The sequence below is a fragment of the Castor canadensis genome, chromosome 15 (assembly GCF_047511655.1).
Source record: "Castor canadensis chromosome 15, mCasCan1.hap1v2, whole genome shotgun sequence".
Lineage (NCBI taxonomy): Eukaryota > Metazoa > Chordata > Mammalia > Rodentia > Castoridae > Castor > Castor canadensis.
The window spans coordinates 13,427,230-13,453,734 of NC_133400.1; the positions used below are offsets into that span (position 1 = coordinate 13,427,230).

The 26,505-nt window shown below is 38.3% G+C and overlaps 1 protein-coding gene across 1 annotated transcript in view; it reads right to left on the bottom strand.

The window, feature by feature from the left end:
- Window positions 1-26,505, bottom strand: part of Hydin (HYDIN axonemal central pair apparatus protein) — a 397,410-nt gene that overhangs the window by 239,206 nt on the left and 131,699 nt on the right. The window contains exons 11-15 of the mRNA XM_074055707.1: window positions 19,582-19,700; window positions 14,247-14,470; window positions 8,197-8,264; window positions 2,974-3,209; window positions 775-875 (exon numbers count right to left, since the gene is read on the bottom strand). Coding sequence (XP_073911808.1) covers window positions 775-875; window positions 2,974-3,209; window positions 8,197-8,264; window positions 14,247-14,470; window positions 19,582-19,700 — 748 coding nt within the window. The remainder of the gene's footprint in view (window positions 1-774; window positions 876-2,973; window positions 3,210-8,196; window positions 8,265-14,246; window positions 14,471-19,581; window positions 19,701-26,505) is intronic.

A 26,505-nucleotide genomic window follows, 5' to 3' on the forward strand; every position in this document is an offset into this window, starting at 1 on the left:
TTAACCTGACTCCAAAGCCCCTTGTTGATTCCCTAAGAAGGGAGAGAAGTTGATCATAGTTCTGAGGACTTCATATTGTTAGAGATGAGCCTCATTTGGGGGGCCCATCCATAGCCTGCCATTCAAGTCATAGTAAGTGTCACAGAGCAGGGATATGTTGGCTAAATGGTTCATCCACTGCAGGATTGAGAGTAGACCTTCCTCCTTCATGACTGGGGAGTACTATGTTGAGAGATGAGAATAAAAACCAGCATCTTGAGAGGGAGGGTGAACGGAGATGAAGGTGAGGGAGTATTGTTGATGGGTTCACATACAAATACAAAATAGAACCATGAAACCTCTTGCAACTGTTTTAAGTGGAACGGGGAGGGTTTTGCAAGGGGGTTGGGGTGGTGGTGGGAGTCATCTAATCAATGTACAATGTAAGGCTATTCAGAATTGACACAATGAATACCCCTCTATAACAGGTACATCCTAACAAAAATGGAAAAAAGCACACAGCATTTTGTCACTTCTTCCTGCTAAAACCTTTCCCCTTACATACTTTGAAAGTAACACTCATCAGAGAGCACTGTTCTTGATACACACACAGCCCTTCTTATTGCCTCCAAAGGTGTTAGAGAAACAGTGGCTGTTCTAAAGCTTTGTCCTTTGAATGTCTGATTCAAAGGCAGAACAATTCCAGTTCTGATTGGCAGGAGAACTGCTTTCTGGGAGGCAACCCAACACTGGGCCCAGGGGGCACTCCAGAAGAGAGGAACAGGTGAGAACTACCTGGCTGTAATTAAGAGTGCCAGCACTTCTTCTCCAACACCCTCCACGTCTACTACCAATGCCAGCTCATATTTCTTCACAGTGTTGGAGCATAACGTCACCTAGAAAGGAAAAGGCGAAAAGTTGCTCTTCTAAAAGGCTGACTCTTTCTCTACACAGGGGAGAGAGGAGACGGGGAGGACAGGGCTCATGAGTGTGGTTTCTAAGTGCTTTATGGATACATAGCATTTTACATTTTCAGTTGAACAAGTTAACATTGCGGGGTCAGGACATGCCGAATGTTTTCATAGGCCAGGTCAGAAATAACATGGCTTTAATACAATAGGTTTGCTCATTTCTGAGGTGGTTTTGTCATAGAAGGCACATACCTACAAGAGGGGAAAGGACCATGAATCACGAACAGTAAGTATCAAACTAACTAATTGTTGCAACTTAAATTGTTCCTTATACCTCTGAGCTATATGAAATATTTACATTAAAACAAATGAAAATAATCATATGGGTTCCAGAAATTGGCATAAGAAATCAGTCTTTTTTTTTTTTTTTTTACTCCAGAATCTTGCCCAGTGTTCATCATTAGAGGAGAAAATAGGAAGCTCCAAAAAAGAAAAAAATCCATGTGAGGGCAATATTTGACAAGAACATTTTGCCCTATGTTTCTATCTGCTGCTGTGAAACTTATGCTTAGGCTTTTGAAAGCTTTGTTACAACTTTTAATTGCTTTAAAATGATTTGTACCGGAAGAGGTACTTGTTAGTCTAGAAAACAGCTTCTGGTATGGGTTAAGGCCTTTCTGTCTATAAATTATGTATCAGGTTCTAATTAAAAATTTTTTTGGTTGCAGAGAGAATCACTGGATGCAAATTTGAGTCCACACAGACCTGGCTGAAGTGCAGATCAGGAGGGAAAATTGAAGCTTAGGAAAGCTTTTCCAAATATACAGGAAAAATAAAGTAAGGATGAAGTCACTTGCTGGACTTGGAGGAAAGCAGAGAAACCTAGGATGACTATAATGCCTTGTTTATGTATTCAGGCTGTGATTAAAGAAGAAGAGCAAATGTTTCTCGCAGGATCTGCTAGAGAAGTACCATGTCTTTAAAAATCTTCCTGTGCTCTGTGGAGATCCAAAAGAAAGACAGGTGACATACAGGCTAGCATTATTTTGTAATAAAAAATGAATAAATCCACTGCTGTAGCACTTTGACCAGGAATGTCACTTTAGCAATCTTGAGAGGATGGAGCGATAAATGACAACAACAACCCTCATTCTCATTGGACCTGAGGAGAAGCCCATGGAAAACGTAAAACTCCCAGAAAAGAGTTGGGATGGGTAGATTTGGGGGAGATATTAAGAAGCATTTAAAATGAGTGTGGGGATAAAAGAACAGCTGGATTAAATATGGTAATAACTAAAGAGAAAATTACTGATTTTAGCTATGAAGTCCTACCTTTCCTCTTTCCCAGAAAGTTTAAAATCATTTCAATTTAGTAGTTTTCAATATTGCTAGACCTCACTGCTTGGAGAAGCAAAAGTGAGGGGAGACAGCTAAAACCCTTCTCAGTTAACTGTGAAATAATTCTGCCAGTGGCACTGTAAACCCATAACCACAGCATTGCACTGCCCTGAATTCCAACCAAGCATGGAGATGGGGGGTGGGGGAGAACTCAGTAGCTTCCTCACTGCTCTTCCTGTGGACCTGGATACAAAGCACTGATGGAAGCATACCCACCTGGAGCCCAGTTTCATATTACAAATCTAAATAAGCTGTCTGTCATCACTGCCATAAATCGGAATATTTATTGGTATAAAGGATCTGAGTCTGGAGGAAAGAAGAAGCCAATTATCAATGAGTTCTTCTACCATGTTGTAGTTGGTACCCATTAGTACCAGTGGATGGGTTATTTGTATACAGCAGTGGCTTCACTAGAAAAAGCTAGATGTTACTGTTCTGGCAAAGGCAATACACCCAGATTGACAGAGATCCAATGAAGCAGGGTCGAGTTCTTTGCCCAGTGTATTTGTGTCTGGTTTCATTGGCTGCAGGAGTTTATTTCCTATAGACCCTGCTTTCCCATGTGATTTGGCAGGTACTCTCTCCAACTGTTAGTGGACAAAGAACCTTAGCCACTGAGGTCCCAATGGCTATCTGAAGGCTCAGCTCTTGGTGGTGGGTACTGGAAGGCTGTGTGTGCACTTACCCTGATAGGAGCAAATCCCTGGGAGCGAATGGTGCCGTGGGTGGGAGCAATGGTGAATTCTTTTGGTTTCATTATGGGTGTTTCTTCACTGGTCCGAGATAGTCTTCTGTTGTCTGAATCCTGCTCATAACTTGGAATGCTTTTTGGGCCAAGGCCATCCCCAGGGACACGAAGTTTGAAGGTCATAGGGACCAAAGATGTGTTATTGAGGGAACATATCAAGGTATGAGGAAATCCTGGAACACAAAATATGGGGTGAGAAATAAAAGCCCCCCTCCATAGTGGCTACATCCTTAGCAACTGTCCAACCTCTTTGGTGAACCATTTATGCGATTAATTGCTACTTAACTCTAACTTGCCCTAAAAATTTTTTTCAATCACACAATCAATAAATTCATTCTTTCATACATTTGTTCAATGAATATTTATTATGCATTTACTGTATATCAGGTTGAACAGTAGATACAAAACACCTCCCCTGATCATCAACCCAGTCCCCTGCAAAGAGGCAGCATCTATTATTAATTTGCTAAATTGTTGTGTAGACGTATATTTTGTTCTCAGTTTTTTTCATAAAATTACAGACTTTTTAAACATAGAATCATGCTTGTTCTTTTTATTTGTCAATATGTGAAAGGAAAAGCTGAGTGGTTGTGCCTGCAGTGTAACCCACAGCCTGGCCAAGACATGGTAAACTTAGTTCAGCACCAGTCTGAGGCTCATGCTCTCAGGGTTGATGACACAAAATTGAATAATAGCTTCTTCTAAGAGAGACTCAGCAACCTGCCTTAGAGCCAGCCAGAGACCAACACCAACTTTCACCTCCTTCAGTCATGCTATAACCAGCTCTCCTGTGTTCAGTTTGGTGGGACTCATGCTCCTTTCTTAAGAGGTGTGAATCTTTCATGCTGGGCAAGCAATAAGCACAGCTCTGATTTTAGAATCCCTAGGTGGCCATTGCATCTGGCACCACTTTCAGAACAAGAAGAATTATCTATATCCATAGGAGAACACAAGCACTTATTTCTGCTGGATGCAAACCCTGCTCTGTTACCTTGAACTCACTTCTCCTAAGTTATTCTTGGGGATTCCTCAGGTACCAGTAGGAAGGTAGTTTCTCAATTATGTAATTGCTATGTTTGACCTTTCTGAACTTGCCCAATAATGACTCTTGAAACTGTACCCTATTTTACCTGACCATTTGTGGGTCAAATGTTTTACTAATACAGGGCGTATTACAAAAAGTGGATCCTATAAATAGTCATATGGGTCTTTCAAATCCATTGTCCAAACTACTTCCCTGAAGCCAGAAATTTTTCACAGAATAAAGCCAATTAATCCCTCAGTTAGAAGAATTCCTTGTATTGGTATCTATAATGTCCCATATTGCTTGTCAAGAATCCTAAAGGAAGGGGATATTAGTTTGTTAAAGACTTAATGGTCATCAGTAAGAATGGTATTCCTTGGCCTCTGGTTGCACCCAATCCTAGTACCCATTTCAATCTGTAGTTCCACCCTAATGCAAGTCTTTTACAGTTGTAAGCATCTATGATCCCTTAGTTTGTATGAAGAAGATAGAGGTCAGTATTTATTTTCCTTTTCCTGGAATAATAACAACATGATTGGGCAGAATGTTCAAGCATTCTCAGAGGCAACTCATATTTCTCTCAATACTTAAATATTGATTTGAAGGACAACATTCTCAAGAGATTCTGTTATCCTTCAATTTGTATATTTTTTAACCTGACCTAAAAAGCCCTTAAGAAGACTTCATGAAGAAATTAGCAGATTGGGAAGCTGCACAGAAAAAAATCAACAACAATAAAATTCTTGAAAAGAGGGTACATCATTTGGAATGTGACCTGCTCTGCTAAAGAATGGACCTGATCTGAAGGAAGTATTAAACTGAGCAACGTGCAATGGAGAGACACGTGGGGATTCACAGAGTATGATGGGCAATGGATTCCTATTTTTTCCAGTAAAACAAAAATCTCCACAAAGCAACAGGAAATGTGTTGCAGATCATTATGCAAATCAGGTGGCACTTTTGCAGTTGTTCATAGAAATAATTCATAATATGGGAGATCAATAAACACATATACCCAATTCATTTGGGCATATAAAATTCAGACTTTGGTTTAGAAAACAAACATTGCCTAAATGAGGGTCTTCTGTCTACTCCTACAGTCTTTGGCATACCAACTGTGTCCCAGATCTGAGCTGGTTTTTGATGAAAATATCATACTGTAGGTCCCATCATAAAAGAGATAAGACACTCTCTGAATAAGAATCAATTTAAAATTTTTATTGCACTGTCTTCTGATACCATTGCTGTTAGTCTGATTATTCTTTCGTGTATATTTTTTCTCTCTAGAAGCTTTTAAGATTTTCTCTTCATCTGTAAGAACTCTGAACTTTTACTGTGATGTTTCTATGCTTGAATTTAGTTTATTGGATGGTACATTACACTGACAGATATTTTTCCTTAGTTTAAAAACTCTCAGCTACCTTCTCTCCAAATATTGCTTTTTGGCTAAAGTCCTTCTTCTCATAAAACTCCTAGAAGACCCACTTTGAAACTTTTAAATCCATCTATATTTCATTCTCCTTATTTCTCCTTCATATATTTAAACTCTTTGCTTTGAGTGCTATGATCTGCATGAGTTTCTCAACACCAGTGAATTGTTAATAGACAATTTTTATGTCTGACTTCAGAGTTTTGGAAGCTCAAGTGGAGGGGAAACTTAGAGGGTAGAGGAGTCTCACAAATCAATGTGTTGACCTGTACTTGATTTCTTGATCTTTACATAATACTCCCACTCTCAGCAATGTCTAATGTCCACCAATCCATAAATCCTTTGCTTCATTTACATATATTTACATATACATTTCCAGTCTCATGCCAGTCTTCAAGCATGCTAGTAGCTTGGCTAGTTGCCAGCTGTGTGGAATGGAGGTAGGTGATAGGTGGGGGTTTAATTGCTGTATTTGAATTTACAATTCATGCTGTATCTAGGATTCATGCAGAAGGAACATACTTAATATCCTGAACAAGTGTTATTTATTTATAAATTTAAAAAGCTACCATCAGAAATGTTGACCAGTGATGGTAATTTTTTATAAACAAAATCCGTCTCCCAGGTATATTTAAGAGAATGTCTGTACTATGTCAGATACATACTGCTTTGTGTATAGTCATCATTCTTTATCTCATGACAGTCTGGCTTCTGTTCCCAGCACTGTTAAAACTGTACCTGGGAATCATTAGTGACCTCCACTCAACTGGGAGCCTACTAACATGAATTTCAATTACTCATGTTAGAAGTATCCCCATTAAAAATCAATGCCTATGCTTTGTTACATATGTTGGTCATTGGGTCATTGGAAACTATAAGAAGATGCATTATTTTGAGAAATCAGTGGCATCTTGGGGAATATAGGTACATACTGCCCACTGGACCTTGATGCTTTTAAATGTCTGAGTTCTAGATAAAAGAGTTTCAGATAATCTTGGGCTCAGCAATTGACTTACCATTGGTATATAGCATCTGCACTGATATTTCAGAACAGATTACAGACAATGAGTCAATATGAATAACTGACTTGGGAGGCATACTTGGATTCTGTTTTCTGATTCCAGGACAGCATGATACAGGGAACAGGGTCCGAACATTTGTACTGCAATGCTGTGGAAGGATGAGCTGCTGTCCAGATCTTTCTGGACTCAGTTTAAACTTCTTGGAGGATGACTGAATAAGTCTTTGGATTTTCTAATACACCTCAGATGGTGCACCAGCCATAGTCACCCTGGAGAGGGTCTGCTTCTCTTCATTGGCTACTAAATGATTTTCAAATTGAAGATCACATCTATTTTCCTCCAGATGAGTCTAACTATCACTCAGATACACATACAAATTAGACAAATCTCTCCAGCAATTTTCTTATGTTATAGACATTCTATTTTATTTATATAGATTTTCCTTTGGTGCAATGTTCATGGGACATTGTATAAATAAATGTGCCTTGAATTAATAAAGCTGTCATAACTACCAAATAGTAAAGCAATTGACAAAGACATTATGACTAAGATTTTCCTAAAGAACTATTTTTCTCCAAAGTACATGGATCTATTCAAAATGAAGCAAGACAAGATGGGAGGTAATGGATCAAAATGGAGAGGATGATGGGACATGGATTTAAGGCAGCATACCTCAACTACAACCCCTTCCCCAATTATCACTTACTAAAAAAAAAGGTAAACCAATTCTAAGTCAAAACAAATTAATGCATTAGATATGATTTAAATCATATTTAAATTCTCCCTAACAAGAAACATTCGGGACTAAGGAATGATTCTGTTGGGAAGGACTGAACTTTTGAGGATCATAAACTATTGTTATATGTAAGGTTTTTATTTCATCATCTAAGAACCAGTTTTTACCCCTTTGGGAGCAACATCAACCCTGTTGATGGTCCATGAATTTAAACAGATCTTACTTGAGGTACTAATTCTGCTCCTGCTCTGTGACCTTGGGACATTATTTAACTATTTCAAGGCTCAATGATTCCTTTTTAAAATTGGAGATGTTAAGTAGTAACTCTGGATAGTATTAAAGGGATTAAATGCAGCACTGCATGTAATCCACTTAGCAGTGACTAAAACACAAGAAATAACCAATAAATAGAGCTGCTGCTACTTTCTGCAGCTACTGTTATTAACATTTTTATTAGTGGTGAAGCTTAGGCAGGAAGATACGGCTCAGGGAAACAACTAAGATAGCACAAAAATATAGAAGAACCATCAACTTGGAGTGGTAGAACACCTGAACCAAACCACACTGACTTCACCTTAAACTTGAGAGCATCTCTGTGAGGAGGTTGCTGTGCATCCAGAACGGCAAGTCAGAATGTGCATTTAAATAGAGTGCAGACTGTTCACATAGAGACTGAAGCATAAGGCTTCTGCTGCAGCACTGCTGGAAGTGGGGAGACAGCCAGGACTGACAGCTCATAGTGCCCAGGACACAGCTACTACTTTCACATTTGAGCTTGGAAATGGCACCAAAATGCCACTGCCATGGAGGAAGCAAAGAACAATTCTAGTCCCCTTGACTATTGCCTATAAAAAATGGTCAGCGAGGTGCTTTGTGAACATTGTTCCTCCTAAGTAGGTACAAAAGAAACTCAACTCAATTTCTAAACTTAAAATGGAAAATTACTCACCATAAGAAACATCACCAAAGTGCAAAGCAGGAACATTGAAATGGAACGTAGGTCCGATGACACAGCCTCTGAAAGTAGGAATACAAATTGGGGGAGGAGGGAGAGAACCCAGTGAAATCAAGGTAATGCTCGGGAGCTGGGAAGAGGGCGCACTAAAAACCGTAATTTGGCAAAAAGCAACTGTCGAATGGATTTGTATACTGGCAACTGGAAAACTATGAAACTGTGTGGTCTCTCTCACTGGTCCTTAAAATTATATTTCAAGACTCAAACGATGCTGTGGTTAACTTATATAACCTTATTGCTACCAGTGAACAGCACAGAAGTGGAGCAGACAGATCATCAAACCAATGGCACAAAATGTGATTGGTTTGGATGAGTCACCTATCATGTAAAGCTATGAACTCATCAAGAAATAAAAATTACAGGTCTAATCAAATAACAAACTGCAAAGACTATCAATGATACCAGCAATCTCTGTCCTGAGCTTTCATGATTTCATTCCTACCACCACTTTACTGTGATCTTGGCCAGTCACTTTACCTCTGTTAGCCTCAGTTTCTCCTGCACCAGCATAAAAGAGAGGACAGGACTAGGTGACCTTGAAGAACCTTTCACTCCAAATGTCGACCTATTTCTCTCTGAGTCAGGCTTCACATCTTGAAGAGATGGCTTAAAATATGTACTAAAGAGATTATGCTGGTCTCTAGCTTACTTTAAGTGGTAAGTAAAATAATAAGTTTCCAAAGGTACCTATGTTCTAATTCCCAAAACCTGTAAGGAATTACGGCAAAGGGCAAATAAGGCAGCAGATAGAATTAGGGTTGGTAATAAACTGAATATAAGATGGAGAGCTTATCATGTATTAACCTGGCTGATCCAAGACTACAGGAGGGAAACAGGAGAGGGGCTCAGAGTGATACAATGTGAAAACTCAACCAGCTGTTGCTTGATTTGAAGACAGAAGGGAAAGATGTCAAGGTGAGTGGGCAGCCTCAAGATGTCACAAAAGTTTGGGCAATGAGACTGGAGGTGTGGCTCAAGTAGTAAAGTGCCTGCTTTGATAACATGAAGCTCTGAGTTCAAACCCCAGTCCCACCAGGAAAAAAAAAAGTTTGGGCAATGGATTCTCCCCAGAGTGTTCAGAAAGGAACATAGCTCTGCCAACAACCTGATTTTTGTCCTGTAAGACCTGTTATACTTTTAATCCATACAATTATTAAATAACAAATCTGTGTTGTTTCAAGCTAACAAATTTGTGATAATCTGTTTTAGTAACAAAAGAAAGCTCATCAGGTATTCTTGTTTCCCTTTTGAGTAAGAACTATTTTTGTCCTTGATTTATGTCTTTTTTTTTCTGGCAGTACTGAGGTTTGAACTCAGTGACTTGCACTTGCTAGTCAGGAACTCTACCACTTGAGCCAGGCCCCAATCCTTTTTTGCTTTAGTTATTTTACAGACAGAGTATTGAGGTTTCGACTGGGATAGACCTTGGACTGAAATCCTCTTATCTATGGCCTCCTTTGTAGCTTAGATTATGGGCATGTCACCATGACTGGCTTGTTAGTTTAGATGGGGTCTTGCTAACATTTTTCCCTTTGATCTTCCCTATCTCTGCTTCTGAAGTAGCTGGGGTTAAAGGCATGAGCCACCATACCTGGCCCATGATTTATATCTTAAAATTTCTAGACCAAAGGTAAGAACTGAAAAATCCTCCACATGTGCCAAATCTTTAAATAATATAGACACACAGATATAAAAAAAACACCCTATGGTATGAATCTCCTAATCTATCAACACCAGATGTTGGTGACACAGTTGTGTCACTCCACTTGGAATGCATTGGTGCCTTAGTGATACTTACAGCTGCTCTAGTTCTGGCTATAATGTGATGAGAGGTTATTACATGCCTGGGAATGGTGCCCATGCGCAAGACACAAGGAAGCAAATTTCAAGTGTCAGAGACCTTCCCTTGACCATGCTTATGATCCGAAGTGGTTTCAGAGGGAGTGACTGGTACTCAGCAAGGCATTGGGATTCAGTTGAGAATGAAGTCAAACATGTCTACTGGTGATACACTTGACTTGGAAAAGGAGCTTTTGGGGGACAAAATAACAAATGATACAGTGTGCAAAATGCACAAAGGCTAAAATAAAAGCAGAAAAGAAGCTCACAAAATTGCACTCATTTAATTAGTGCAGCAGGTGAAAGAGCCAGAGATAAATTATACTTGTTCAAAGGCACTTATAACTGAGGCACCCCTGGATGAAGGGTGCCATCTGGATTAGAATGCGATCATCTGAATGCTACCAGGCATATTCTGAATATTAGGAGAGCCTATGCCAGGACTTCCGCCCATTAGTGCAGTGATCTGATAAAATTATAATTTTAGATTAAGGGAGAGAGTGATTGAAATATTATGCTATGTTAAGTGAAACAAGTTGAATACAAATGTATCTAAGTTGTAGTTAAAACTTTAGAAAATTACATATGTAAAAATAAAAGGAAACAAAACTGATTATAGGAAATTCTTTTAAAAATCACATTAATTTTATAATGTTGTTTAGCTAACTACTTAAAATGTTGTGTTATGTAATTGGAGAAGCAAATAGAAACAGCAAAAGTATATTTGTTCTAATATTTCAAGGTACCCTAGCCAGAGTACCAGACAATAAGAGAATAAGAAACAAAATTCTAGAATCTACCATATGAACTTCATAGACGTTTTTTGGAGCATGAGGCCCAAGGAAGTTTTTCTGACAAAGTAACAAGGAAGACAGTATTAATGTCTGAGCCTGGGAAGAGATGATATATTATATGTGCATTTCCAGCCTTTAAAATTAGATGTTTACTCATGACACCAGAAATTTATCAGGTTCTTAAAATGGTTTGAAATGTTAGAACATTTTTGGATGCGTGAAACACTGAGCTTTAGAGAAAGTAAAGTGGGGAAGAAAATTTAGGTAAGTCTATTTCTCTTTAAAATTGGTGATTAGTTTGGGGATAAAGCCCCATTAACATTCTTTCACAGTCAGAGTTTCCTTTCCATTGAAAGAAAGAAGAAATGGACAACTGAAAAAATAAAGTGTCATGGGAATTTGGGCAGATGGTAATGTCCAGAGGACAGAATGAGTGATGTAACCTCCACAGAGCAACTGTAATACTAAATAGTCCAGGTTCAATTGTGAGATTGCTAAATCCAATTATCCATAATGTAAAACCCAAGTACACCTTAACCTACTCAATCACTGCTAGTTTTGTGCATTTGTATTTTGAGATCTTTAGAAGAGATTAGTTCATTTAAAAAATACATCCAGGAAATGACATAACTATAATTCAATATTACAGGCAGTGAGAACATTTTTAAATGACAACTTCATTGAGTTATAATTCGTGTACAATAAAAATGCACTCATTTAAGATAGACAACCCATCGTTTTTGTATATTTCCACATAATGTGCAGCCTCTACCTTGAGCCACTCCACTAGCCCTTTTCTGTGATGGATTTTTTGAGATATGATCTCTAGAACTATTTGCCTGGGCTCCTTCGAACGATGATCTTCCTGATCACTGCTTCCTGAGTAGCTAGGATTATAGATGTGAGTCACCAGCACCCAGCTCTTTTTACTTTCTTAACTGTGTCCTGAAGCACAAATCATTTTACATATGATGAAGTCTAATTTGTTTATTTTTCTTTGGTTGCCTGTGATTAGGTGTCACATCTGATGAACACTGTTTAATCCAAAGTCATGAATATTTATGTGTATGTTTTCTTTTAATAGTGTTGCAGTTGTGGCTCTTACATTTAGATCTTTTATTCATACTGAGAAAATTCACTTTTATTTCTAATGTTTTTGTTTTTAAATCATGACAGAGTGTTGAATTTTAGCAAATGCTTTTTGGTTTATTAAGATAACCATGGTGTTTTTGGTGGTACTGGGGTTTGAACTCAAGGCTTTGTGCTTACGAGGCTCTGCTACTTGAGCCACACCACTAAGCCAACCATCTGTTTTCTTCTTTTTATTTTCTTAATATTTTATGACTTTAATGTGTTACATTACATTGATTGATTTTCACATGTTGAGCCATCTTTGCATTCCTGGGGGTAAATCCTACTCAATCATGATATTTAATCTTTTTAATATGTTGCTGGGTTTGGTTTGCTGGTATTTTGTCGAGGATTTTTGTGTCTATATTCATAAAGGTTGTTGGTTATTTATCTTAGGTGTTCATAAGACCGAGCTTTATGATTTTATCTTCCCCATTTTTGTATGAAGATTAGTTTATGGTTGGATGTTGTGGAGGGCACTTGCAATTCTGAGCAATACTTCCTGATGCCAAGAAGTCAGAAAACTTGGCTCAAGAGCTTTAAAAGTGATCTCCTAGAGCTTCTGAAGAACCCTCAAGGGATCAGATGAACTGCTTGTCATGAGATGTGAGTTACTGTGGAAGTCAGAAGTGGGTTGACATTCATGCAATGTGAAGGTGAACTATATGTACCTGAAGGACTGAATTGTAGGGTGGGATAAATTTGGTACATCTTCTTGAAGAGTCCATGGTATCAAATATTTAGAATACAACCTCCATTTTTATATTATAAAAAGGCATATATATATTGTGAAAGAAAGTAAAAATTTCTTGTGTTTCAGAGAAGCCTTGAGACTTAAAAAATCATGATTGTGACAGGTGCCTTAGCCATGCCACAGAACCCTTGAGGTACATCTATTCACTCTCCTTAATTGTGAGGGGTTGTACTAGTTTACAAGCACTGTCATATCAAAATGCCATAGTCTGGGCAGCTTAAACAGCAGAAATTTACTTCTGTCGCTGTGGAATCAGTGGGTATTGGTAGCATTGTTTATTGGTTTGTTTTTTACTGAGAGCCTCCACCCTCAACTTGTAGATGACTGTCTTCTCTTTAGATCTTCACCTGGTCCTTTTCTATGAGTGAATCTGTGACCTAATCTCCTCTTCTTAAAAGGACACCAATTGTATTGAGTTAGAGTTTATTCATATCACCTCATTTTTAACTTAATTACCTATTTAAAGGGCTTATCTCCAAGCAGAGTCACTTTCTGAGGTACTAAGTATTAGGACTTAATTTTGGGTGGACACAATCCAACTCATAAAGGGGTACTTAGGGGGAATTTGAGAATAAATGGTACTCACTTTTGAGCTGGTCTTAAGATTTTAAATTTCTAGTACATACCATGAGATCAATAAATTTCCTGGGACACTTCAGGCTATATGTGTCTGTCTCTTTTCTATGTTACCCCAGGCCCCAAGAGACACCTCCTCTGCTAGCAGTAACCATAATAAGAAAGATGCTGTGGTAATTAACAACTTGTTGCAGTGGGCATACAAATAGAGAAAGAGCGATATGTTCTGAAGATGTGATCTTTTTATTCTGAAGACATGGTCCTTTTAAGCACCAGGAGTCAAAGTTGTATATCTGAGACAGAACTTGGTTACTTGCTTGGTAACAGAAAACTTCTTTTCAAAACCTGAGGACAAATTCTGCTATTAATGACTCTCAATTATCATAAGAAGCAGGAAAGACTTGTAGCACAAATGCTGCAAGTGTCTACCTTTGGCTGATGGACATTATAACCAGACTGTTTTACAATGCTTGGAGGCATTATAGGTAGGATCATTTAAAGAATTTCCCTAAAATAAAAACAAAATCAAAGATTTAGAAACTGTGATCATAGCCAAAGCTTAGTCAAGAAGATAATTTCATTCAGGTTTTACTATTATAACTCATCTTCTCCAAACATTCTAAACGCAGAGAGTAACTACAAACTATTGTTACTGTTTAAATCCTTATTGTGTAAAGTTATAACCTATAGACAAACTAGATCCCCAAATAGTATCTATATCTGTACTGCAATAAGTCGCAGCAGGGAAACATTGGTGGAAAGTTAACATCCCTTTCATGCTGAAGTATTCACATCAACAAAGACAGTTGGGAACATCCAAGACATGATCTAGTTTTGAAGCTCAAAAAAGCAATAGGCAAAATATTTATAATATTATAAGTATTCCTTACCTAATGGTGAGTTTCACAGGCTCGGGTGACCCATTGACATTGATCAGGAACTCTTCTTCAAAGTGTCCCAGGATGGTAGAACTGAAGGAGATCTGGACAGCTTGGATTCCACTTGGTTCAATGATGCCTTCTTTGGGATTGAAACCAAAGCAGGCCCCCAAGGCCGAAGACGGAGGCATCACATTGAAGAGGGCATCGATGCTGCCTTTGTTGGACAGTACTGCCTATATCAATAAAAGGAAGGATGGACCCATGATCAGTTTTCATGTAAACATGTGGCTGTATTATTGAATATCAACACAGAGCAATTAGAAACATAGGGAAAACTCTCAGCAGGAAATCTACAGTCTAATATCTTGAATGTTTAAAGGTAAGCCTTCCAAGCCAAAAAGTAATTATGTATTTTTTGAGTCTTCTTTAAAAGTAAGTTGCTCATTCATGTTATATTCATGCTATAAAGATGGATCTTAAGATACATTAAAAACATTCTCTATAAAGTAACCAATAAAAGGTAGAAATTTTTCTTATATGCATAAAATGGCTGAGGTTAAGTGATATACTGAAAAATAAAAAGCAAATCAGAATAGAGGAACAAGAACTACCTAACATATACTTATAGTGTAGCTGGACAATGTAAATGAGGCATTGCTGTGGACTCCAGAAGACAAACATTTTCTTTGTTATGCTGTTAGATTTCATCCTATTAAAATATGTTCATTGTTTATGTTATACTGTTTTGGATGGATGACTGTTTGAGGACTCTTGTTTTTTGTTTGTTTTGATGGTATTGGGGTTAGGCAGGCACTCTACCACTTGAGCCACATTCCCCACTCTTTTTGCTTTAGTTAATTTTGAGTAGATTCTTGCTTTTATGACCAGGTCAGGATGGATTGCAATCCTCCCATTTAAGCTTCCCACATAGTTGGAATGTCAAGCATGTGCCACCACACCCAGCTTTTTTACTGGTTGAGATGGGTCTTGCAAACTGTTTGCCCAGGCTGGCCTTGAATTTTAATCCTCCCAATTTACTAGGAATATAGGTGTGAGCCACTGTGCCTGACTATTTTAGTAAAGCAATAGCTTTACTAAAGAAACATTTTTATTCCTCTGTGCTAATGTTCTGACACAAAGTTACTGCCCATATTTGATTGCACACTAGGCTTTGAGTGTGATGAGCTCACATCTGGCTTTCAGAGCATGAACCTGCATCACAGCCATTCTTCTTCATTCCTGGCTTCCAAAGATATCGCCTCCATTCCTTGCCAATGCTGTCCTGACATCTAGAAGAGTGACCAGAATCCTCTTGAGATTTACATAGGAACCACCTTAACCTACACCCAAGGCATGGTACGACAAAGAACACAGAGATATTCAGAAGTTTAGCAGAAAAACGTGGGGCATGTCAAGAATATGCTGAGGGATGACAGAGCATGCTGCAAGCTGAGGAAACAGGATTCCCAGAGTGGTCAAATGTGGACAGCAGTCAGCAGAATAATCTATGGGAAAAGTTACAGACTTGTATTTATAATTAGAGATCAGCCCCGACCTTGAAGAAGAGTGACTGCAGTGGGGAATGGTTGCAGAATCCAGAGTATAGCTATGCAGGGGTTGGGGATAGTGGGGTATAGAGGAAGTAGTTGTTGGCTTCTTTAGATTCCCATTTTAATATTAGTGGTAAAAAGTGAGGATGGGAGAAGCAGAGGGCTGGGAAGCTATTTTAGAGGAGACTGATTATGTTTGTATTAAATCAGTTGATGACCACTCAGTGCCTGCCAAAAGGAAACCTCTACCATGTGATTCCTGCTGTTCTCTGCAGAGAAGGGCTGGGTGCTGGGAAATCAAGGGAATGGGATATGTCTGGTGATTGAGGAGAATGAGTTCAGGGGACCAGCCTGCCTCTTGAGAAGAGCACAGGTAGGGCAGAAAGAGCCTCTGCATCCTCTGCAGAGGATGATGGCCACTTGTGCCAAGGGAAGGTGGCTAATGCACAAAAACAGATACATAAATAAAGGCTGCTTGCTACTTGTCTCATGTTTTATGCTTATCTCCCATCTTCCTGATTCTAAGTTCCCGGGTATCCTTAATTGTGCTTCACCCTGCATCCCTTTTAAGGAGACCACATAGAAAAGTGATTACAGCCAGGTGCTCTGGAGCCAAACTGCCTTGGTTCAAATCCAAGCTTTGCTGTTGACTTACTAGCTATATAACTTTAGACAATCTTCTTAACTGCTCTGTGACTCAGTTTCCCCATTTGTACCATTAATTTATTTTTCTGTTATTGTTTTAGGAATCATTAATGATACAAGGGAATTTCATTGTGACAATTTCATAGATGTCTACAGTATATTTTGAATAAGTTCACCATATTGGTATAAGATTAAAATGAGCAATTTATGTAATTTTTAGAATAGTGCCCGGCAAATAGTGGTTATAGGTGACAATGACTGCCACTTACATCCCTTGGGTCAAGAAGATTGGGCATAGTATTTACTTGTGCTTAAGGAGTGACTGACATACACTAGTGGTAACTCAAAATCCATTTAAAGGCATTAGTGGTCATGAGGACTCTGGGAATATGCACACCTTGCCTTTTTTTGTTTTGTTTTTGGCTTAACAGGACTATCTTTTCAGATATTTTGCACAGTGACAGTCCCTCCATCTTCAAGAATATGTATCACTTTCTTCCACCTGACAAAGAAGCACCAGCAAATAGTTTGAGACTTGACTCTGAAGCCTTGTGAGTACTGGTCATGTTCTTAGTCTTGAGGTCCAACTCCTGAAGGAGGGGCACACTTACAATGGACGTCACCTCCCATTTGTTTTCCTTCTTGATCACACTGGGGAATACTGTCTCTCTTGGGGTTATGGTTTATTCTTTATGTGTCTGCTAAGTTCAGCAATGACTAAGGGCAATAGCTAGTTATTCAAATTTGTCTCAAATAGGTAATGTAATAAATCGAGAGATGCAATGAGGCATCAGAATTAAATATGCAGAGAATGCAAAATATCCCCATAAGAAGCACCTTACCATATCCTTCCCTGCCACTTCTCAGCTCTCCAAACTGCCCAATCTGCTGCATTACCTCATTGAACATTTTGGCTGGCTGTACTTTGCTTCACTGTTAAAATCTGTTAGAAAGGGAAGTGGTGACCTAAAGTATACTTCTATTAAATTTGTAAGGAGTTAGTTAACACTGAGGGAAATCCTACCCATTTTGCATGAGAACTACAGGTCCTTTTCTGGATGTGGCATCTATAATGTATGATCTGCAGGATGCGAGAGAAATTTACCCAGGATAAATTATAGAAAGAGTATCAATTAAGAACTATTGTCCTTTCCCCCTCTACCTTAGGGACTCTTCTCTCCAATGCAACACAAAACAATGCAGAATACAGCTGGGTCGCTTTTCAGCTTTTACAATCCCGCAACTGACTTCTATGTTCAAAATGTGTTTAATTTCCTCATGAAGTTAACATCTCTGCTTACGTTTTGCATCACCCTATTTAGGTCATAGATACCCTGGTGAATGTAGGGAGGAAGGACATTGTCTCCATGCCAGGTTAGGCTGGGTTAGGAGCTGGGTTGGTTGCAGGCTGGATTTGCTCAGAGGGGAAGAGTGGGATACTAACAGCCTGAAGGACAGGAATGCCAGCAAAAGGCCTTCTATTCCTACAACAAGATAGAAGGTGCCAGTAACCCAGTGCCCCAACATTTATAAGCTGGCAGTGAGAGGTGCAAAAAAAAACTCCTCTTTTTGGGAGTTGGTATTGGGGTTTGGACTCAGTGTTTCTCTTGCTAGGCAGGTGCCCTACCACTTAAGTCTCACCTCCAGCCCATTTTGCGCTGGTTATTTTGGAGATGGGGTCTGGCTTTTGCTCAGGCTGGTCTGGATCATGATCCTCCTATTCACGCTTCCCATCAATGATGGGATAGCAAGTGCACACTACTATGCCCATTTTTTTTTCAAGATGGAGCTTGCAATTTTTTTTGCCCAGACTGTCCTGGAACTGTGATCTTCTGAATCTTTGCTTCCCAAGTAGTTGGGATTATACATTTCCTCTTCTATACTGACTGTACATCCCCTCTCTTGCAATCACATACAGATAATGGAATGTGAATGACAATGCAATGTGCTACCTCCAGTGCCACCTCCTTAAAATCTCATGTACATTCTCATATGTTCTTTCCCTTTCTGCCAGTGAGATACAGGTTGAAGTCACAATCTTGTGGGCATATGGCAGGAGTGGCTGAGCAGAAGATGGAAGAAGCCTGGCTTCCAGATTTTCTGGGGGAGGAGTGCATTTGCTGAGCCTCGGCTCTGGACTTTATCTAGTATTACCTTAACTAGTAAAATTTCCCTGAGGCTCAGTTTACTCAGTTATAAAACCTGCTCTGTAGGGTTTCTGTGAGGACTAAATGAACAAATGCATATAGAACCATTAGCACTGTCTCAACACACATTCAAGGAGATATTGTTGAGGGTATTAATCACATATGCCTCATATTTCTTATTGCAAAATAGGTAGAATAAAACCTACTTTCCACTGTTTTGTAAGGATTAGAAATTGCATGTGCACATACATGTGCATACACTCAGACATGCAGACACACTAAAACATGGGACCAGACAGTTACTTGTCACTCATTAAATAATTGTCTTTGTTAGCTTTATAAAAAATACAAGCATACACAACTTAGGAACATTCTAAAACAAATCTTCAATGGTACAATTTGATATAGTGTAAAAATGTGCCCTAGATACAAAGCTAGCAATGAGGTGACATTGGAGTAACTTTGACCCTGGGGAACCCATGAGTCCATTCTGTAAAATTCCACTTTCTGTTTAATTGGGAAGACCAAGTAAGGAGGTCTCCTCCACAACCTGTGATGACCAGTTTTTAAAACATGGACTGGAGATTAGGGCATTTAGAGAGAATTCTGAAGTGTGAAAACAGCTATCCTCATTAGGACATTCTAGAAAATGTAAGGAATTCTCTCTGCTCTGATCTGTAGGATTTATGTTGTCAGAGAATAAGCACTAAACAGATGGGAGATGTATTTATGGTTTTCCTCTTTGTAATCTACAAAATGAGGAAGATAAAGCCAATTAAATTATGACTGATGCTTTTTTAGCTTTTAGTACAGTTAAAGGGGACTAATGAGGATGAGAAAAGTTGCTCCCTGGGGCAGTCAGCATTTTGGAGTCTGACTAAGGATGAGAAATGGCAAACAGATGCAACTGTACAAATTTCCTATCAAATAAAGACACAAAATAAAGCAAATTTAAAAAGTCAAGTACTGTTAGGAGCCTCAATGAACAATCCTAGTGCTCACCTCATAACAATGGGCAGATCCAATGAAAACTTTCCCAATGTCCAGCAATTCAAAGTTGAAATGAATCTTAGGTCCCATTCCTTCCCCTCTGATTCGGAGGGGCAGACGGATCTCTCGGCCTACAAAAACAATTCAGTATTTATTACCCCAAATTACCTACAACTTATTACCAAGGTAAACATTCAAGATTCTTAAACAATTCCTTGCAATGCTGAGGAAAACTGGAATTTAGGCAATACAGAAAGTTTATCTTGTCTTTAGGAAATAGGAATGCTGTCCCTTTCTTACCTTTAAGGGACATCCTATACTGCAATTTAGGCTGACATTTTTGCAGACACACACAAAAAAAGGCAATTAAAAAATTTTACCTCCAGGCACAGAAAGACAAGTACTGCATTTTCTTATTCATTCAGAGAAGCTAAGAAAAAGTTGAGCTTATAGACGTGGCCGGCAGGGAGGGGTTGGGAGGAGGGAGGATAGAGATAGGTGAGGTAGGTGTAGTTCAGTAGTACAACACTTGCTTACCATGCAGAAGACCCTGGGTTTGAACCCCAACACTGTACCCCTAAATCAGCTAGATAGGAGGATTAAGTTCTAGTGTTCCATTTCACAGTAGGATGACTAGAGTTAACAAAAATTTATTGTATATTTCAAAATACTAGAAGAGGATTTTGAATGTTCTCAACACAAAGAAATAATGTCTGTTGTGATGGATATATTAATTATGCTGATTTGATCATCACACATTGTATATATATATCAAAATACCACACTGTGCCCCACACATATGCACAATCATTTTATGTCAATTAAAAAATTAAGAAAAAATAATTTAGCAAATGCCAGTTATCAGTTTTGGAATTTTTTTTAGTCACCTCTTCAGATACTGAAATACTGCTTTCCTTTCTCTCTCTCTCCCTCTCTCTCTCTCTCTCTCTCTCTCTCCCCACATACACACACAGCCTTTGCTGGGTTTTGTCTCTACATGCTTTCAGTATTTTCATTTGACTTATCCAATTTCCACTTTACAAAATCTCTCTCTGGCTTCATCTAGTGGGCTATTAAATTTACCCGCTGAGTAGTTCTTAATTTGTTTTATAATTTTTTAGTTTTAGACTTTCCAGCAGATTTTAATACCATATCTCTGTTTAATTTTGACTGACAAAAATAGTTTTAAAATCCAGCCAGGTGCTGGTGGCTCATGCCTAAATTAGTGCATGATCCTACATGAAAAACGAACTAAGCAGCTGGGCGCTAGAGGCACACACCTGTAATCCTAGCTACTCAGGAGGCAGAGATCAGGAGGATTATGGTTTGAAGCCAGCCTGGGCAAAAAGTTCATGAGACCCTATCTTAAAAAATTCCATCACAAAAAAGGGGCTAGTGGAGTGGCTCAAGGTGTAGGCTCTGAGTTCAAGCCCTAGTATAGCCTCTTCAGCAAGCACAAGACCCTGAGTTCAAACCCCAGTACCACCAAAAAAAAAGGTGTCTGATAATTTTATTATCTGAATCCTTTATTTCATTATTATTGGGGTCTTTAGTTTGTTTTCTATCAGATTGCCTTATCTCCTCATTGGTTTGATTATTTGCTGACTGATTGCTGATCTTTGTATATAAAATCAATAGAGATAATTGAAGCCCTAAGAAGATAACCTCTTTCAGCTTCTGACTGATGACTAGGGGGCATTTACAATTCCAGAAAACCTAATTTAACTGCACTCAACTAAAATTTCGGTAGAGAATTAAGATCTGAAGCAAATCATTTGAGTATGGAGCTAGTATCACCCTAGATATAAAATAGAAGAGTTAATTCCTCATAAACAATAGATATCTTAGAATATCAGGGATTAATTATCTTCTAGTACCTCAATGAAGAGGAAGTATCTTAATCAAATTGGTAAGGGAGAATGATTTAAAGCTGAATTTCAGTCTTTGTGGAGGTTGGTCCATTTCCAGATCCTACCTCTCTGGGTCCCCCCATATAGCCTGGGGTTGTCAGAGCCCTTCCTCCTTGGACACCCCATGAACATCTGTGTTTTCTTCCCTGATATTACTTCACTTTTCAGCCTTTGGTTTCTACAAGAAAGGCAGTATCTTTAAGGATAAGTTTGATGGTCTTGATTTTCTTCTTCTGAATCTTCTTTTTCACTGGCCTTGTAGGTTTCTTTTTCCTTCAAAACAGATTTTAAAATATTTTGCCTTGCTTTTCTAGTTGTTCTTAGGCCAAGAGATAAAGAATTGATCCAAACCACCCAGTCCACAATTATTGGAACTAGAATTTCTAAGACAGACTCACATTTGACATTTTGATAGCTGCAGCTGACTGTCCTCCAGGATGGCTATACTAATGACGCTCAAACGTCAATAGTATTTATGGGTTCCTGTCTCTTCACATCCTCCCCAGCAGTGTGGATATTACCATTCTTGAAAATACTTGGTAGTTTGATAATTTTCCTTAAATTTCTACCATTTAAATTTCAAGTTCCTTAAGGAAAAAGGGTTTGCTTGCTCTGTGTGCAACATTTTGGATATTGAAAATACTTTTGATGCTCTGTTAGATGTAAGTTTCAATATTACAGCAAATACACTTGAAAAACCAAGTGATAGTTCTAAGTTATTGTCATCATTATAATGACTTGTGACATTTTACATTCTACTGCTTTTGTATCTTTAATGCTTTTTCCCTACAACTAACCTTTTAAAGACAGGAATACTGGCTCTTCGTCTCCTCCAGTACTTGGCATCATAGTGGCTATTGAACTATTACTTTGATTACAAGAAACAAGACTGATCAATCGTAACACTATTTAGGACAGCTTATTTATTTGGATGTTCTCCCACTCTATCTGATCCTTGGAAAAGAGGTTTCTCTAAAGATCAGGTGTTAACTGCTGACAATACTCTAGAATATAAGTAAAACTTTCAGAAGGTTCAAACATTATTTTAGATTTCTAATCTATTCACAATAATTTATACTCCTTGGTCCAAAGAAATGTACTTTGATTGAGATCCAACTTTTAGAATGGCAAAGAAAGAGAACTGCAAAAATATCATGGGATAAATTGCAGGACTATTTATAACTGTCAGGCTGAAAAATTTCTGCATCTGTTACCTTCACTTCCTTTAAAAAGGGGAGATATGTTGCAACAAAGCAGTGGGTGACATTTCTTTGGACACTATTAATTACTTCAAGGGAGCTGGTGTTATTTGTTGCTAGCCACTTCCCTCACCCAGGACATAAGGACAGTACAAGTAACACTAGCCTTGCATTTCTAAGAGTTCATGTAAATTTAAGGTCACATTATAAATGCTATTTTTCTGCAAGATTTTCTAAGAAAATTATTTTCTTTCTCTTTTTTTTGGCAAAAGGCAGCAAGGACAAGCATCAAGGAGCTAGTAATCTTCAAGAACAGATTCCTTATTAAAGGAGAAAAATATTAAACTATTAAAAAAATAAAGCAGTTTCTTGCTGTGGTTACAGTGTCCTGGTTCCACACAGGAGAAAGCAAAGAGATGTACTGCAGACCTCTTTAATGAGCCTGAAATCCATGAATGCAATGGATTCCATGCATTAAATGCCAGAAAATGCAAACCATGGACTTGGAAAACTTGCCATACCCCACGGTCTGTTTGTGTGTCCTTCCCCACTCAATTCACATGTTGAAATCCTAATCCCCAATGTGGTGGTGGTACTCAGAGGTGGGGCCTTTGGAAGATGATCAGATAATGAGAGCAGAGCCCTCATGAATGGGATTAGTGTCCATATAAAAGAGACCAGTGTCTGCCCCTTTCACCAAGTGAGGACTCAGCATGAAGGTGCTTATGAGAGATGGACCTCATCAGACGTCACATCTTCTGGTACCTTGATGTTGGACTTCCTGGATTCCAGAACTGTGCAGAATAAATTTCTGTTGTTCATAAACCACCTGCTCATGGTATTTTGTTGTAATAGCAGCCCAAACTAAGATATCAGCTAAGATATCTTAGATGTTTGATATTACATTTATTCCTATGCAGTAAGATAAGAAAAATAGGGGAGAGAATAATGATAAGAAAAGCAAACTGCCATTAGTTACATATTGTAAAACTGTCTACCTGGAAAATCCAAAGGGATAAATACATTTTAAAAATTAATAAACACTAAGAATGAGGGTTACCAAATCAGTATACCAAGTCAGCTGCATTTCTACTCAGCAACAATCAGAAAATTTTGATTTTTAAGATAATGCTTATAATAGAAACCAAAATATAAATATACTAAAAATAAATCAACAAAATATACTTAAGACCTCCAAGGCTAAAACTGTAAAACTTTATATAAAGAAATTAACAAATATACAAATAAATGGAGAACCAGACTATACAGTATTTTTAAAAAGAAAGACTCAATATCATAAAGGTGCCAATTTTCTTCCAGCTGATCTATGTCTAAAAATTTAAGTTACTGGTAAACAAAAGGCAGATAAAATGTTGTGGAATTTAGTGGATTGATGCCAAAATTTAAATGTAAAAATCAAAGGTCCAAAAATAATCAAGGCATTTGTGAAGAAGAATAAATAGAGTGGCTTACCCCTTCATAAGGGACTAAAACATCTGGACATCCTGATAGGATCTGTGGGAGGCTGAATTATCTACATTCTAATTTCTGAATCTGTAAATATCACCTTATATATGGCAAACAGTATGAGTAAGCATTTTTATTTATTTATTTATTTATTTAATTGTTTTATTATTCATATGTGCATACAAAGCTTGGGTCATTCTCCCCACTGCCCCCACCCCCTCCCTTACCACCCACTCCGCCCCCTCCCTCTCCCCCCCCCAATACCCAGCAGAAACTATTTTGCCCTTATCTCTAATTTTGTTGAAGAGAGAGTATAAGCAATAATAGGAAGGAACAAGGGTTTTTGCTGGTTGAGATAAGGACTCACATTAATTTCCTGTGCATGTGTTACCTTCTAGGTTAATTCTTTTTGATCTAACCTTTTCTCTAGTTCCTGGTCCCCTTTTCCTATTGGCCTCAGTTGTTTTTAAGGTATCTGCTTTAGTTTCTCTGCATTAAGGGCAACAAATCTAGCTAATTTTTTAGGTGTCTTGCCTATCCTCACAACTCCCTTGTGTGCTCTCACTTTTATCATGTGCTCAAAGTCTAATCCCCTTGTTGTGTTTGCCCTTGATCTAATGTCCGCATATGAGGGAGAACATATGATTTTTGGTCTTTTGGGCCAGTGAGTAAGCATTTTTAGATGGGGAGATTATTTAGGTTATCTTCATGAGCTCTAAATGTAATCAGAAGCGTCCATAAGAGGAGGTAGAGGAAAATTTGGTACAGAAGAAGAAGAGACAATTTAATGATGAAACTAGATTGGAATGATGACACTAAAGCCAAGGAATGTTGGTAGCTTTAGATGCGAGCTGGAATAGACTAAGAATAGATTTTTCCCAGGAACTTCCAGAAGAAACAAGCTCTGCTGGCACCTTGCTTTAACCCACTGAAACTGACTTCAGACTTTTAAGATATAAATGTGTGTTGTTTTAAGCCACCAAGTTTGTGGCAACTTGCTACAGCAGCTGTGGGAAACTAATACAGAGTCCCTACCTTTTGCTCTAGGAAAAAAATCAACTCAATGACCATTTAACTGTGATAATTAATTATAAAACATTTTAGAAGACATAAATAGAAAAATATCTTTCTTAACTTAGGTACAGAGAGGGATTTTATTTTTTATTTATTTATTTTGGCAATACCAGGCTTAAACTCAAAGCCTTGCACTTACTAGGCAGGTGCCATACGGCTTGAGCCACACCTCTAGCTCATGAGAGGTTTTAAACAATGGAAAGTATACAAACTATAAAATAAAAGTGTTAAATTCAATTATATTAAACTTAAGAAGTGTTTGTTCACCAAAATCACCATAATGAGAGTCAAAGGACAAAAAACATGGAAGACATTTGCAATATATGTAAAGTCAAAGTTAGCACCATGAATACATCAAATACATGAATCAAAGACAAAGAGAACATGACTGAAAAATGGGCAAAGGGCAGACAGGAATTTCACAGGAGAGGAACTACAAATGGCCAGTCACTATAGCATGCTGTTTTCATTAGTATAAAGAAATTCATAATTGCAGAGATGCTAACCAAAACCAGTGAGATTTCATTTCACATCTACTAGAGGGAAAAATTCTAAGTGCTGATCAATACTACAGGCAGTCAGGTAATTGAATACTGTAATGGACACTCATCTCCTGCAAGTAGAGGAGACTGGTACAAACCCTTTGGAGAAGTCTCAACACACAGCAAATCTGAGTGTGAGCATCCTGTGCATCTTAGAGACGCCACCCACAGGGACATATCCTAGAAAAAATGGCAATGTGGGCCACTGCTTATATTCGAGAATGTTCATAAGAGCACTAAGCTGGAAGCCACACAAATGGCTGTTTAGGAGTGGAATGTTTGCACATCCCAACAACATTAACTGTTAAAACTCCAGTCACCTGTATCACATGAGTGAACCCCACAATAACATTTATATGAAGTTCAAAACACGTAAAAATAAAATATTGTAGACCTTTGGTATCCCCAGGTAAGTGGTCCCCAGGAGACCACCACTGAGGAAAAACTGCACGCTCAGAACGCATAGCGCTTGGATTGCAGGTGCTTCATTTAGTTTTCTCATAATGCCACCTTTCAACAAATCTCAAAATTTCACTTAATCACTTAGGTGCCATTTTGACCTGGGAGGTTTACTATAACTTTTACCTTGCTTTTGGGACACCATTTGCTTTTTTTTGGGAGACAAATTTTCACAGAATGAATGGCAGGGAAACAGTAGATTACACAATGATTTAAACACAACTGATGATGATGCAGGACTGACCGAGCTTCTCTGCAACAACTGAGCTGCAGAATGCGTGTGTA